Source organism: Carica papaya, chromosome 1 (assembly GCF_054855325.1).
Source record: "Carica papaya isolate Zhongbai chromosome 1, ASM5485532v1, whole genome shotgun sequence".
In the NCBI taxonomy this organism is placed as follows: Eukaryota; Viridiplantae; Streptophyta; class Magnoliopsida; order Brassicales; family Caricaceae; genus Carica; species Carica papaya.
The window spans coordinates 2513364-2528859 of record NC_142309.1 but is presented as its reverse complement, the minus strand read 5'-3'; the positions used below and the strand labels follow the sequence as shown (position 1 = coordinate 2528859).

The following is a 15496-nucleotide window of genomic DNA, read 5'->3' as shown; positions in this document are numbered from 1 at the left end:
TAGAAAACACAAAACGACCAATGGAGCATAATTTACAACAAATCCTTTTATCGATAAATAAAACCTTTACCATTTACTTACCTCGGTGAAATTCATAAAACAATGTACGAAAGCAATAACATCATTATCATCATGGAAACATATATATGAACTGTATGACATAATACCTATCACACTTTTCGTAATTCAATCGTTACACAACATATTTTCCTAATTCACCAGCCCACTAGTATCCATGGGGATCCATAGGGGGTCCCGCTACCCGTAAATCCGTAATACTTGAAATCAAATTCCAGGGCCGTCCCCATACCCCGTCCGGTATGGGCGCCAAAACACATAAAATCTCCATACCCCGTCCGGTATGGGAGACCACAATCCCGGTAGGGCCCCCTACGGACCCGGTCCGTCCACCATCTCCCAGGATATCTAGTCAGGCTGATCACATTATACCATTATCCATTTACATAATTGTTCGTTCTCTTTTTTCTCAATCAGCATCATTAATCCACATACAAGCAAGCAAAACGATAATTTATGCTAAGCAGACAACATACAGCATCAATATTTCGGTCATTTAATCCATAATCAATAAAACAGTAAAACATGCACACGAAACTATAAAATGAAAACATCGAACCTCATTCTACGTTTAAAACTGTAAAACAGGCCAAATAACAATTAACCGACAAACACACTAGACTCGGGCTCCATTAGCGACCCTAAGCAATTTCACACATTCGTTGATTCATGAAATATCGTTTTATCATTTATTGAACTTTAAAACCGTGATAGGAAATAAGGTGAGGGGTCCTTACTCGTTTCGGGGTCCGAACACGGCTTCACAGTGCGCTTGCAGGTTGTCCTTAATTTTCCCTGAATTTTTCTCGGAGAATTGAAACGCACTACTGGTACCTGCACGTGTTCCAAAAAAATCCCAAATTAGGCCCAGGGCCCCTTTCGGCCCAAATCGCAACTCCGGCACGGCGGCTCTGCCGTGCTCCGGCGACGGCGCCGCCGCTGGCAGCGGCGATTCGCCTCGGGTTGGCTGTTTCCGGCAGAATTCGGCCACACTCGCATCGGTCCCTGCGAGAAAACAACCCTAGGGCCCTCGGGGGGCCAAAAAATCACGGGAAAACGGAGCTTACCGGCGGCGGCGCTCTCGGGTGCGGCGGCTCTCCGGCGAGGTTCGTGTTTTGGTGATTCGACTCCGGTCAACCTGTAGAGAAAAGAGTGGTGATCACGGTGATATAAAAATTGCATCAAACGGAGGCCGGGAAGGGCCTCATCGGAGGCAAAAACCGGGAAGGGCGCGGCGGCACCGCTGGGCTTCGGCCGTGCATTCCGGCCGTTTGGCCGGGATTTTGGCTCCGATTTGGCCACAGGAGGAATCAGCGTGGAAAAACGAGTCGAGGGTACGAAATTTACCTCGATCGGCGGTCGGAAGTTCCTCCGGTGCGGCGGCGGGTGGCGGCGGCTAGGGTTTGTGGTCTGGTGTGGGGGTTCTATTTATAACCCCTTGCCTTTTGATCTCAGCCGTCCATTTTGTTTTAATCTGGGCCGTCCGTTTTTGATTAAATCTGGGTCGTCCGATCGCACGTTTGATCTGAGCCGTCCGATCGCGCCCACGCGGATCGCCAACGTGGCTGTAACGGCCCCGGAAATATTAAAAAGAAATGAGTATTTAAATATATCGAATGCGGAAGCGAGATCAAAATTTTAGTTAACATCCCTTACACGAAAACCCAAAAAACGTACTTAAAATATAAAAGATTAAACTAACTAAGAAAGAAACTCGAAAATAAAACTATGCGTATGACTACAGAGTCTCTAGGCATCCCCTTCGTCGTCCTCCTGCGGAACGGGCTCGGGAACCATGTCTTCCTGATCTGAAATGGTTAATTAAGGAGTGAGCTACACTAGCCCAGTAAGAACATCACGATATCTCACCGTCACGGAGATAAAGGTGGGTAGAAAATAAAAATGACCAATGGAGCATAATTTACAACAAACTCTTTTATTAACATGAAAACCTTTACCATCCACTTACCTTGGTGGAATTTATGAAAACTATATAAGAAAAACAATAACATTATCATAATCATTGAATAATATAAGCTGTAAAACATAACACTTATCACGCCTCTTGTAATTCAATCATTGTACAACATATCTCTTTTCTCATTTATCAGCCTACTAGTATCCGTGGGGGTCCATAGGGGTTCCGCTACCCGTTAACCTTTAACATTCATAATCAGTTTCCAGGGCCGTCCCCATACCCCGTCCGGTATGGGCGCCAAAACCATGAACCTCAATACCCCGTCCGGTATGAGGGTGAAACGGGCCGTCCCCATACCCCGTCCGGTATGGGCGCCAAAACCATAAACCTCAATACCCCGTCCGGTATGAGGGTGAAACGGGCCGTCCCCATACCCCGTCCGGTATGGGCGCCAAAACCATAAGATCTCCATACCCCGTCCGGCATGTGAGACCACAATCCCGGTAGGGTTCCCTACGGACCCGGTCCGTCCACCATCTCCCAGGATATCTAGTCAGGCTGACCCCCATAATACAATTATCAGTCTATACAATCTTTCATTTTCCTTTTCCTCAATCAACATCATCAATTCACATTTAAACAAGCAAATCGTAATTCATACCAACAGACAACATACAATATCAGTTTTTCAGTCATTCAACCCATAATTAATAAAAACGTAGTATATGCACACAAATCTGTAAAATGAACACATCAAACCCCATAATGCATTTAAAGCTGTAAAACAGTGTAAAACAGGCCAAATAACAGTAAATCATCAATCACACCAGACTCGGGCTCCATTAGCAACCTTAAGCAATTTCACACATGCGTTAATTCAAGAAATACCGTTTTATCATTTTGAACTTTAATACCGTGATAGGAAATAGGGTGAGGGGTCCTTACTTGTTTTCGAGATCCGAATACGATTCACAGTGCGCCTGCAGGCTGTCCCTAATTTTCCCTGAATTTTTCTCGGGGAACTGAAACACACTAACAGTACCTGCACGTGTTCCAAAAAAATTCCAAATTAGGCCCAGGGCCTCTTTTGGCCCAAATCGCAACTCCGGCACGGCGGCTTCGCCGTGCTCCGGCGACGGCGCCGCCGCTGGCGGCGGCGAGTCACCTCGGGTTGACTGTTTTCGGCCGTTTTCGGCCGAATTCGGCCACACTCGCATTGGTCCTTGTCAAAAAACAACCCTAGGGCCCTCGGGGGGCCAAAAAATCACGGAAAAACGGAGCTTACCGGTGGCGGCGCTCTCGGGTGCAGCGGCTCTCCGGCGAGGTTCGTGTTTTGGTGATTCGGCTCCGGTCAACCTGTAGAGAAAAGAATGGTGATCACGGTGATATAAAAATTGCATCGAACGGAGGCCGGGAAGGGCCTCGTCGGAGGCAAAAACCGAGAGGGGGCGCGGCGGCGCCGCTGGGCTTCGGCCGCGTATTCCGGCCGTTTGGCCGGGGTTTCGGCTTCGATTTTGCCATAGGAGGAATCAGTGGGGAAAAACGAGTCGGGGGTATGAAATTTACCTCGATCGGCGGTCGGAAATTTCCCCGGTGCGGCGGCGAGCGGCGGCGGGTGGCGGCGGTCGGCCTCTGGTTCGTCTTCTCCGGCGAGCGGCTGGCGGCTAGGGTTTGTGGTCTGGTGTGGGGGTTCTATTTATAACCCCTTGCCTTTTGATCACAGCCGTTCATTTTGTTTTAATCTGGGCCGTTCGTTTTTGATTGAATCTGGGCCGTCCGTGCGATTGAATCTGGGCCGTCCGATCGCGTGATTGATCTGGGCCGTCGGATCGCACCCACGCGGATCGCCAACGTGGCTCCTTTCGGAGTGACGCGATCTTGCCACGTGGTAGGCCCTGGTTGGCCGGGACTGCTGACGTGGCTGCTGACGCGGCTGCTGACGTGGCCCCCCTTTTTTTTTTTTTTTTTTTTTTTTCCTCCTCCTTTCCGGGTGCTACAGTGGCCCTTTTTGGAACGACGTGGTTTTACCACGTGGCAGGTCCCGGTTGGCCGGGACTGCTGACCAGGCCTACTGACGTGGCTGCCGACGTTTTTTTTTTCCTCCTCGGTCCGGGCGCTACAAGATGCCTACAGATTTTATAGTTATATTTATAGTTTTTATTTCGAGTATTTCTTTTAATTAATTTATTCTTTTCATACGTTTGATATGTTTTTTGTTATTGTATAAGAGATGTTAATCATAATTTTTATTTTGGTTCTGCATTTAAAATTTTTAATACGTACATTTTCATTTAAATTTTCGAAGCCTTTACATAGTTGTTTTAACCTAGGTGATACGATTTTATATCATATTTGTAAGTTTGATATAAATTGTGTCTTATGTAATTTGTTTTAAATTATTTAAATTAAAATAAACAATAATTATTAATACGATTGTTCTTTATAAATGTTTAATTGATGTAATATTAAAGTGTCATGCAGTATTCTATTTAAGTTATAATTATTGTTTTGAAAGTGAGCACCTTCACACAACTTTAATAAAACATAAGTTGTTTAAAAAACTTTATACATCAAACATTATTTAAGAAAATCTCTAAAACAATTTATTGATTTACGATAATTATTACTTGAAATATAGGTTGATTACCATTCAATTTATATATAAGTATTTATTTTTAAAAAAATAAAAAAATATATTATATATTTTAATACATCGTGACTACCACAACTAAAAAAGTTAACTATTAAATAATGTTATTATCATCAATAAATATAATAAAGTTATTATGACTATGTCTAATTTGGTCAATTTAGAAGCACCAACAAATTAATCCACCAGTTAATACTGAATTTAATTATTATTAATTGCATATGGTTAATTTATAATATACATGCAAATTATCGAATTTTACATAATCGGTAAAAAATTAAATTTACGAACTTCAAATAATTACATAATATTTTAATAATTAAATAATTATATTGTTAGTATATATTTAATGATAGTCTATTTTATTTATTTTTCAACGAGAGACTGATATTTTATCTTATGTTATGTATAATTTTGTTTTTTTTTTAATATATGTATTTAGTATGTTATTTATATAGCTATTTGGATTGAAAATCTTAAGGTGTTACATCAATGGAAAATATGGACAAATATCTAAAGGCACAATATTATATTGATGGTAACACGACAACTATGGCCACAAGAGATGGGGAGATTAATATATATATGACAAATATAAAGATATAGGGGATGAATTATTTTTTTCAAAAAATAATAAAAAATAAAATAAGTGGGACCATGACTTATAGTATGACACCAAGTTTTTGTAATAAGTAAAATAATATCGTGATAATTTTAGTATTATAATTAGATTTAAAAATTAAATATCATTATATAATAGTTAGTTCCAAATTTTAGTAGTAAATAATATAAAATATTAATTTAATAATAATAAAAAATATATAACTTTACCTTCCCAAAATTATGTATTTTTCAAAAATTCTCATTATTATTTTTTTAAAGACTCCAAAAAAAAAGTCAACGTCGGTGCCTACTATTTCCACACATCCCCAAATTTTTATCTTGATATTTATTTTTTGAGAAATTTTTAGTAGTAAAAATATTTTGGATAAATCAATAAATTAATCTAAAAAATATAATATTTATTATTAATATTTGTTATTTTAGAATATTTGATTTAATTTAAAAGATGTAGTTTTTATTTATTTTAATTTCAAAAAATTAAAATATTTCAATTATGTTTAGAAGATAATTCATTTCAAATTTTAATAAAAAATAAGAAATTATAAAAAATATATGTGCTAAAATTTTTATAGCTTTTAAATTATTTTGAAATTTAAAATAAATTATTTTAGCATTTAAATATTTTTATATTTTCAAATTCAAAATAAATAAAAATAAAATTTTAAAAATAAGTAAAATATTAAAGATTAAATTTTAGAAAAAAATATAATAAATTAAATTATAATAAATATTAAAATTTTTAAACTAATTTAATAATTGACTAAATATTTTTTTTTAAATTTTAGTGGTGGTAATTTTAAAAGCGTTTCTAAAGAGTAAAGCACAATAAAACGGCAGACGCGGTGGTTTTCCAAATCGATTTGACTGACCGCGAAAGAAACAGGAGAGCCTTTTCTTCCTCCTCCTTCGTCCGTTCTTTGTCCTCTCTCCGAGTCCATGGCGTCGTCGGCACTCCTCAGCCTGGTGATCGTGATAGGGTTACTCTCGATCTGTGCCACTGCGAGGCCATGCAAGACTCTCTTCATTTCTACCTACACCGTCTCCTTCAAGCCTTACCCCTCCCAAAACCCTAACCCTAACGATCTTTCATCTTCCTCGTCTTCTTCGGGATTCTTGACCGTCTTCACCGAAATTCGCCAATTAAGACCTTACTACAGGCCCCGTCATCCCTCCGAATTCTTCGTCGATCGCGGCCGCGTCATCCCCGCCGTTGACGAGTCAACCTTGATTCAGCGCACCGAGCATTCGTCATTCTTCCCATTGCCTTACGATTTCAGCTCCCTCCGCGACCGCACTAAGGATATCCTCAGCGTTGTCATCGCTCTCCTATTCGGAGTTGGTTGCGGTGCGCTCACCGCTGCTACCATGTACCTTGTCTGGAGCCTCTTCTCCAACCGTTACGACTACCGTTCGCCGGTCGGTGAGTACGATGGGGAAGCAAGTGATGATGAAATAGCCAGCCCCAAGAAGATGGGATACGTTTTGGTTCCAGCCGCCGCTCCCGTGGATTCTATCTCTCCTCCGATTAAGGACAAGGAAGTTGCTTGAGGAGGAGGCAATAGATGTACAAGTAATACATAATCCTCTGCCCATTGGGTTTCCTTTTACCTTGTCCATGGTGAAATCTTGCTTTGTTTTGTGTGGATTGTTATCGTTGCCATTGAACAAAGTTGTGCTTATGTGGTCTGTCTTTTCGACTTATGACTTTAACTGTTCTATGAAGATGTCGTTTGAATTTGTTTATCTAGTACATTATGATAGTTGTTTTGTTGGTAAATAAAACACGTATATACATTTACGGAGTGCATTACATGTTTTAGATGCTGTTATGATTTTCTCCCACTTACGATTTCTCCTTTATGTGCGGGTGAAAATGTTGATAGCTGGATTTTTTATATTACAGAATTTCAGTTTAGTGGTGCCATCTTGTGTGCTTAAAAGGATATTAGCTTCACTGTTAAACAGCGTCACTGGAATTTGGTCAGGGAGGACCTCAGTGTATCAATAACGTGTAAATGGTCTGGTCACTGGTTGATTTTTGATTCTGTTCTTAAACATTGAAAACTTCAATTGTTTCTTTCTTGAGGGCATTTTTCTTGCTTTTCTTTATGGTTAAGATAGATAGCAGTTGAAAATGGAGAGATATGATTTGGTCTCTTATTATTTGTTTGTGAGCTAGTTTCTTTACTTGCTGCCTTCATACTAGGCAAGGTGAGATTAAGCTTAGATACAGATTAAAGAGTAACTTAGCTTGGTTGAGGTGATATATGATAAAATTTTGTAATAAATGTTGAGTTAGTAGATAATTTCGTGGCCTACTTTTTATCTCAAAAAAATGTGGGCCCACCTTCATGGCATAACAAATGTGCTGGATGACGATTAACGGATGTATCTAATAGACGATTAGAAGCATAGAATTGGAGGTTCACCAAGAAGATTCCATTGAACTTTCTCCATTGGAGTAGTATTTTAAAGAGCCTTTTGCAGTTTGTTATGATGTCCATTATTCGGAAAAGTTGGCATGATTTGTTCTTTTACCTTTTGACTCTTTTTCCCAATGTCAGATTATTTGTATATATTAGCAACATTACTTCTTCCCTCTAGAGAAGCAGTTGTACTAAATTCCATAAAATTTATTGTAGTTTTGCAAGTTAAGTAGATTAGAAAGTTTGGAGAATGATTGAAGTCTCAAAGTCTACTTTGAAAGTTAAGATCTCTTATGGCCCATGTTGAGGTTCTAGAGGTTAAAAACAAGTTCAGCTTGAAGGAGAAAGAAAGTGATTGGGACAAATCCCTGTTGGATCACAATATAATGTTGAAGGTTTAATGTAATTCGTCCACAGGAAAATTCAAACAAAGTTTTATAATTGCTGTGGTTCCTAAATAAGATCTAGTTTTATTGATATGGTTTGACAAGAAAGCAGAGGTAGGAGCGACGAACTAGAATCCATACGCTTCATGGGTCTAAGGTTTGTGCTATGGAGGTAGTGATAGTTATCTCTTGCACTTCTTGTCGAGAGTCTTAGAGCTCAAAGTGAGAAAGGTTAAGTAGTAGAAGACCTATTCCTTGGCTCAACAACTGCTAGCAATGAGGATATTGCTTGAGAAGAAAGGTTAATTTAAATTTTAGTCAAAATCAACAGGGGTCTAGAGAAATCCCTTCTCCAAGGAAAACAATAGTTACGGGTTTCCAAGCTCGAGCCCAAGAAGAACATCTCATGAGGTGAAAACAAGTAGTTGGTTGCTAAAGAGGCACAACTTTGCCAAATTAGATCCCCAAAGGGATCTTTTTTGAAAAAACCATCCAAAAGGGAAAGAAAATTGAAATTTTCTTCATCATCATCATTCCAATTTGTAGGAAAGATTGAGTGATGAAGGTGTGTTCCATGCTTGTACCTGCTTGGCTCTCCCTTAGTGCCTATAATAATATACCACTTCATACTTTTTATTTCAAAAAGAGAAAAAGAAGGCGCATTCCGTGCTTCTTTCTCAAAACTACTCCTTTGGATTTTCTCTCGAGCTTGGTGTTGGTGCATGTGATTGAATTGCATGGTAGTTGTTTTGATGGACGTAGTTGTTGCGAATAACATGTAAGGAGACTTGAGGGTTAATTTGCCTAGATTTGAGGATAAAAGCCTAGGTTACACCTGTATTTTATTAGACGTCATGGTTAAGAAGTCTTAAACATCATAATTAGGGTTTTGATTGCATTACAGGACAAAAAATGTCTAGAAATCCTTGAAGTATTTTATTGAATAAATCGAAGTTTGTTTCAAAGGTGATATTATAGAGGTATTCATTAAGCTTCCCAGATATGATAAGATTAAGAAATATAATGCTAATAAGATTAAAAAGTACTACTACTAATGAAAGTAAGAAAACTAAATACCAAAAAGAATAAAATCCTAAAATAACAACTTTAGTCATAGACTCCTAAATAGTACAATAGTTTATATTTAATAGAATTATAATTTTTAATCTATTCAAGTGATCTAAAGTTAACCCATTCTGTGTCATTCTCTCCTGATTTGAGAAAACTCAGCGTCAAGTTTTGAAATAATAGATGATGTTAAACTTGGAAATTAGAGCTTCCTTTTGATAATTTAAAGACTTTGTGTGTATTTATTCTTCAGTATAACAGAAACGGAGACAGACAATTGTTTAGGAGTAGGAAATCTTGCAATAGGATGAAACCAATAGACTAATTATTGTGTCAAGTGTCTTGTTACATGAAAAACTTCCTTACAACTGTCTTTTAGGGAAAGATCTTGAGCAATAGGAAGACATGGTGGTTCTTCTTGCTCCTCCACTTACAGGTTTGTTGAAATGTGCCTAAGTATAGACGAAAGTGAGGCATTTACTTTGTCAAGGCGCTCCTCTACTTTGTTCTTGACTAACATATCCAGGACAACTGTTTCCCTCTTATGCCAAAATCCAAAATTGCTTCGATTGGTCACATATAAACAAGAGGGAGTATCACCTAGGAAAGATCCGAGGGCGAGGCCTAGGTCCAAGCTCCTCAAGCCCATACTTTCTTGGAGGTTAAATAAAAGTGGGAAAAGATTTCTAAGAAATCTGAGACCCATGACATTTTAGAGAAATATGAAAGGAAGCATTCTTCTTCTTCATTCACTTCTTATTTGTTAGCAAAAGTTGGTGTACACCTTGAGTTAAGGGAATCCAACTATAGGGGGCTTCATTGACTAAAAAAGGCTCTTATAGCTTATTTGGCATGAGTCATCAAACAATGTTTACTTATGCTCATAGCTTGTGCTGCTCAGCTTGGTAACGCGGGCTTGTCACTCAAGTGGGGTCATTAAGATGGCCAGAGATTGGTTCGGTCCATAAATTGGGCTGGAGGGTTAAAATGTTGGCCTGCTCATTCAAGAGGAGAGTTGAGCCATGGTTCTTGAGCGTAGGCTTGGGACTCACCTTTCTTAGAGCGGAGGGGACCGCATGAGGCTGGAAACAGAGCAATGAAAACCTCTCGCTCTCTTCAGTGGAAGGATAATGAGGCGGTGCTCTCTAGGTCCAGTAACACCTGGTGGACTGTTCTCAATACAACAACCATCTTTTGTTTATTATTTCAAAAAAAAAAAGCTCGTAGCTTCTGCTATCTCTTCTACTATTGAGGAACCATGGGCTCTTGCAAGCATATGTATTAGCTACCAAGATTGTTATGTACACATGGAAAGGGGAATTGTCAAAGAATTAAATAGTTGGCGGGGTGACCCTTGTAATTTGTTGGCCTTTGAGTCGGATTGAGTGTTGAACAACATCAAAAATTTGAATTGTGAATAAATTGATGGGTTGGATTTGTTTAGAAGACATGAGGAAAGGAATTCTCTGAAGGTAATTTTAATAAGTATTGAACAGAAGCCTTGAGGACAAGAAAAAAAGGAGGCAATGAATTGAGGAGGTTGCAATGCTCCCTTACTATGAAAGAAGGGAGGGATGGGCAAAACTGCTAGCATCACTGTTGAAGGTAGCAACAACTACTAGGATAAAAGGCTTCAGGAAAAAAGAGAGAGCATAGAGGGAGAGTTCTCTCAACTGAAATTTTAACTTTTTGGTGGCACTGTGCACTTGCCTTATTTTGACATAGACTACGGTCAAGGGAAATGTTTTAAAGGATCTTCTAGAAAGAATTAATCTCCTGAAATCACATCAAAATTTGTGGCTAATGGTGCAGATGTCAATGAAAACATAATTATCCCCTCCTCAGGTAAATGTTAGTGCTGAAGATGACTTAGTTAAACAGCCAGCTTGTTTGCTAAAAAAATGACTTAGTTAAGCAGCTTGACCAAGTTTGAAAAGAGGCTGTTGCTGGTTGGATAAGGATGAATATGAAGTTAGGGCATGTTTTGGATGTGGTTAGGATGGATTTGTTGAAGGCTTTTTTTTGAGGAATTTATCTTTATAGGGGGGTTGGTAAGATTATAAATTCACTTTGATACCTAAGAGGACATGTCTAAGAAGTTATCTAATTCTTGTCATTTATGTTTAATGACTTCCATTTTTCTTAGATAAAAATATGATAGTATGATTCATTCACAAGCACCAAGGGGGTGCAAACCCGTATACGAAATATTTATATATCTATCAAAGTGTCCGTAAGGTCCCCAAGATCCTCAAAGGAGTAAAGAAGATTATCCTTAATTAAAAAACCTAGGGTCTGCAGCCACTTATCTTTAACCTTACCAAAATCAACTTTCATGCCCTCAAAAGCTCTCTTGTTCCTTTCTTCCCACGCCACCCAAAACATAATGAGGGGGATGAAGCTAACATGTTTCTTCACATCGTTGATTCCTTTCCACACCCAAATTTTCTCCCTCACCGAGTCAGCTGTCATCCAATTAATACCCAATAGGCCATAAGCAAGAGTCCATAGTTTATACACAAATGGATGCCACAGAAGGATATGGTTAGATGACTTTGCATCCCGTTTATATGAAAACAACCGTTCACTAGAATTATGCCCTCACTAACAGTTTGTCCAGAGTTAAAATGCAGCCTCTACTTGCCTCCTAAGAAGAGAAGGCAACTCTAGATGAAGCATTAATCTTCCAGATTAGTCTGAATGGAAAGTCTTTATCTGTAGCCTCTCTTTTAGTCAAGTGATTGTAAAAAGATCTAACAGAGAATATTGCTCTAGCGTTGAGCTTCCATTGGGGTTCGAATATGGTGCCGTCAATTCTAATCCTGGCAAGGGCAAAGAGTGAAACCTCATACTCCTTAACTTCCAATCACGGAGGTTCCTTGTGACCTCCACAAACCACTTTCCATCCCTCACAGTACCATGGTAAAACTCTCATATCAAGGCATTCTTGTCCCAGGCAATAGCATAGATTTGGGGAAACTGTGCTCTGAGTGTGTCACTCTCCAACCAGGTGTATGCTATGACCATGTCCCCAGTGCCAATCATTCAGTTGATAAAATCCTGGAACTTTCTCCTACCCATGCAGATTTTCTTTCACGTCCATTACCGTGGGGTCTAGACAAGACCCCAGTATACTAACGTCTATCCACAATACTAAACCTCTATTTAGTGGCTTTCATCACTCTATACCGTTTTGCTTCTAGTCTATTGGTTCCCCTGTAGTGCTTTTCTGCTTTTGCATTATTAATCATAATATTACATCCCTCTTTTGTTAGGCAATTGTCCTCAAGCATAAAAAATGAGAAATAGAATCGGCCTATAGTAAAGACCACCAATAAGGGAGCGCCGCCCCTTGTAAAATAGGCCTTCATCTGCATTAGAAATCAAAATATTACTATGGTTAAATCATCTTCAACAAGGGAAGATTCATTTATTATACAAAACATATAAGGTTCTTAAAGTCTAGAATCAGTGATCTTGATGCCTATCCAGAGGATAGCTAATACCAGGAAAAAGTATATTTTAATTCCTTTCCTTTTATGTAACCCATATAGTATGTGAGGAACTAGGGAGGGGAGATTCTTCTTGGACTGTCCACAGATTCATAAGCTATTTCTGTCATCAATGAATAAGATGCTGGTTTGGGGCAAGCGTCCTTCTTAGGAGTCTTCTAGGGAAAAAAAGCTTTAAAAGCAAATTTTTTTGTCCCATATTTGCTTCTAGTGGAAACCAAAAGCAACATGATTGTGGTTCTACGATGGAAGATTTTGATAGGTCTTCAAATTTTTTGAAAAGGGCTGCATTAAATTGCTTCTCTCATCTGGATAAATCTATGCTGGTAATGTTAGGCTTCATGGTGAATTTTTGAAAGTTTAAGTTTTGAGCTAGTTAGAAGACAGACAGGAAGAGGCTTGGATTTGAGATTTGGTATATGGCATCTTTGCATAGGTTTGTGGGATTTTGTTTCTTACTGATTCCATTGATTTCTATGCCAGTCTTGGTGTGAGGATTATTTTATCCCGTTTGAAAATGACTATTCTTGGATACCCCCTTTGAAATACGGGTTACTGCTTCATGCATCATCGTAAGCTATTAGAACTTAGATTTATGACATAAATAGTCGATCCTTTGTGGTTCGGTTTTGTCTTGAAATCAACTTCGTGGGTTTTTCTTCGAACAAATTTAGTACTATCTGGTTTGTACGTAACATTGTTTTTTAGACTATTTATTGTTTAAAAATTCATAGATGTGCGTATATCTTTTTGAAAAACTAAAAACTAATTTTATGTCAAATTATGAAAAAACAAAATCGAATCATACGCCGGAGATCTGATACAAAAGAAACTACATGGATTAAATTAGAGAAGTTAAACTGTAATAGATTCATATCCTTTTCGGAAAAAAAATTATCATCTGCCAACAACAATGGTGAGTGCCTGTAATTTGACTGGTTCAACCTATAAAGTCTTTAGAAAGTTATGAAGGATTTTGATTTGACCAATTAAAATCTTCCTTGTTGATCATGTAAATGTAGGTGGGAACCATTCAATAAGTTTCTCCATGGTTTCGCCAGCCCTCTTTAACATGTTGGGTTGAATTGTACTTGAATGCCAATTAAACAAACATCCTGCAAAATTGGAATTTTGAAATAAATAATGCCTGCATCAATACCATAGAAAAATTTAAGACGATTTGTTATGGTATCCGCTGTTGAATTTATACGTAGTGCGAGTTCGGGGTAGGTTTGGATTCGGTATGATAACGGGTGGGACGAATTTGGGGTATAGTCGTGTTTATCGGTACTTGTTCTGTTGTTATCCCTAGCACCGACTTAATTTGAGTTCTATTTTTTTTTTGGAAACGAACGAATGAATGAATGTAAACTTATTCCCGAGTTCGGGGCAGATTTGGATTTAGTCATATTTTATCCGTACTTGTTCTGTTGTTATCCCTAGCATTGACTTAATTTGATTTTGGATGAAAAAGAGTTAATGCATGAATACTTGTTCCGAAATGGGGTGGGGCTTTGGATTTAGGTTTTAGTCATATTTTATCTGTACTTGTTCTGTTGTTATCCTTAATTAATAATGATGAATTCTTTTGTATGTGATTGGTTACTCGTTCGAGATATATCTAAATCCTAACACTGTTTCATTAAGTTACGGGTTTGATTTTCAATATCATCACTTACGTTTTTCCAAGGTAACATCAACAAATTCTTGATATAGATATTTGAATCATTTTACTCCACGGCGGATCCTTATATATATATATTTTTATATCTATTGTTGAAATTTATTTTTAAAAAATTAAAATTTATATGGTGAATTAAAATTAAAAATTAGGTAAATATTTTGGTGGTAATTGGAATGTTTACGGGTTAATATATTAATTTAGTTTTAATTAATTAAATAATTATTAATTGTTTCAATATTATAAATAAATTGAAAATTTTATAAATATAATTAGTTTATTTTAATTTTTTGTTTAAAAAATATAAACAAATTACATATATAAATTCTTAAAATGTTTATTTACTCTTGATGTTCAAATATATTCGCATAATATTATATAAAATAATCATATTAAATTATTAAAAGTAGGCATTTTTAAATTAGTTAAGATTATTTTAATGACTTATCTAATATTTTTGTGTTGGATTTTTTATCGACATGCAAGCTTAATGTAGGATTTGGTGTGCGTAGTATGTTATCAATTTATCGAGTATGTTTAAAAGTGATCAATTACGGTTAGACGGATGTGTACTTTAATAAATTAGATTTAAGTATGATTTTATATTATATGTGCAGATAACATATTTTACGATAAAAAAAATAAAAAATAACAAAAGTCAACAATATAATTCTAAAATCACACGTGCATTTAATTTATTTACTATTATCTCGTCAGTAGTAAAAATTATTATTTTATAATCGCGTGTTGATTTATAAAATTTATTGCATGACGTAAAAATTTTATTTTTTATGGATGTAAGTAAATTTTTATATTTATTTTATTTGATTCGGTACGAATTTTTTTTTATATTTTTCAGACTTAGTTTGATTTGATTTTTATGATTTTGACTTTAGTTTTTGTGTCTTAAAAATATTTTTATAATTAAAAAACTGTTTTTGTTTTTTTTTTTTTTGGCAAAAATCAGTTTTCTTACAAGTTTATGCACAAATATTTTGGTAGGAAATCATTTTGATTTCTAATAAAAAATTACACTAAATTTTTTAAAATTAATTTAATTATATATAATTTTTTTTTAAAAATAAAAATAATTTCTATCACAATTTTTTTTTTAAACATCAAAATAATTTCTAAATTAGTACAAAAATAAATT

At 36.8% G+C, this 15496-nt stretch overlaps 1 protein-coding gene, 1 long non-coding RNA gene and 1 other non-coding gene across 3 annotated transcripts; 2 read left to right on the top strand and 1 right to left on the bottom strand.

Annotated features, from left to right (window-relative positions):
• Positions 1–1990: 1990 nt before the first annotated feature.
• Positions 1991–3876, bottom strand: LOC148269084 (uncharacterized). Its single transcript, XR_015820348.1, has 3 exons — positions 3563–3876; positions 3282–3352; positions 1991–3038 (listed from the first exon to the last, which is right to left on the bottom strand). It is a non-coding gene; the product is annotated as an uncharacterized LOC148269084 (long non-coding RNA).
• A 2219-nt stretch (positions 3877–6095) lies between these two features.
• On the top strand, positions 6096–7077 carry LOC110810255 (uncharacterized). The gene has a single exon (XM_022036359.2). It carries the CDS (start codon positions 6207–6209, stop codon positions 6816–6818), a length of 612 nt encoding a protein of 203 aa, XP_021892051.1. The 5' UTR covers positions 6096–6206; the 3' UTR covers positions 6819–7077.
• Positions 7078–10045: 2968 nt separating this feature from the next.
• Positions 10046–10345, top strand: LOC148269083 (signal recognition particle RNA). Its single transcript, XR_015816042.1, has one exon.
• The last annotated feature ends 5151 nt before the right edge of the window (positions 10346–15496 follow it).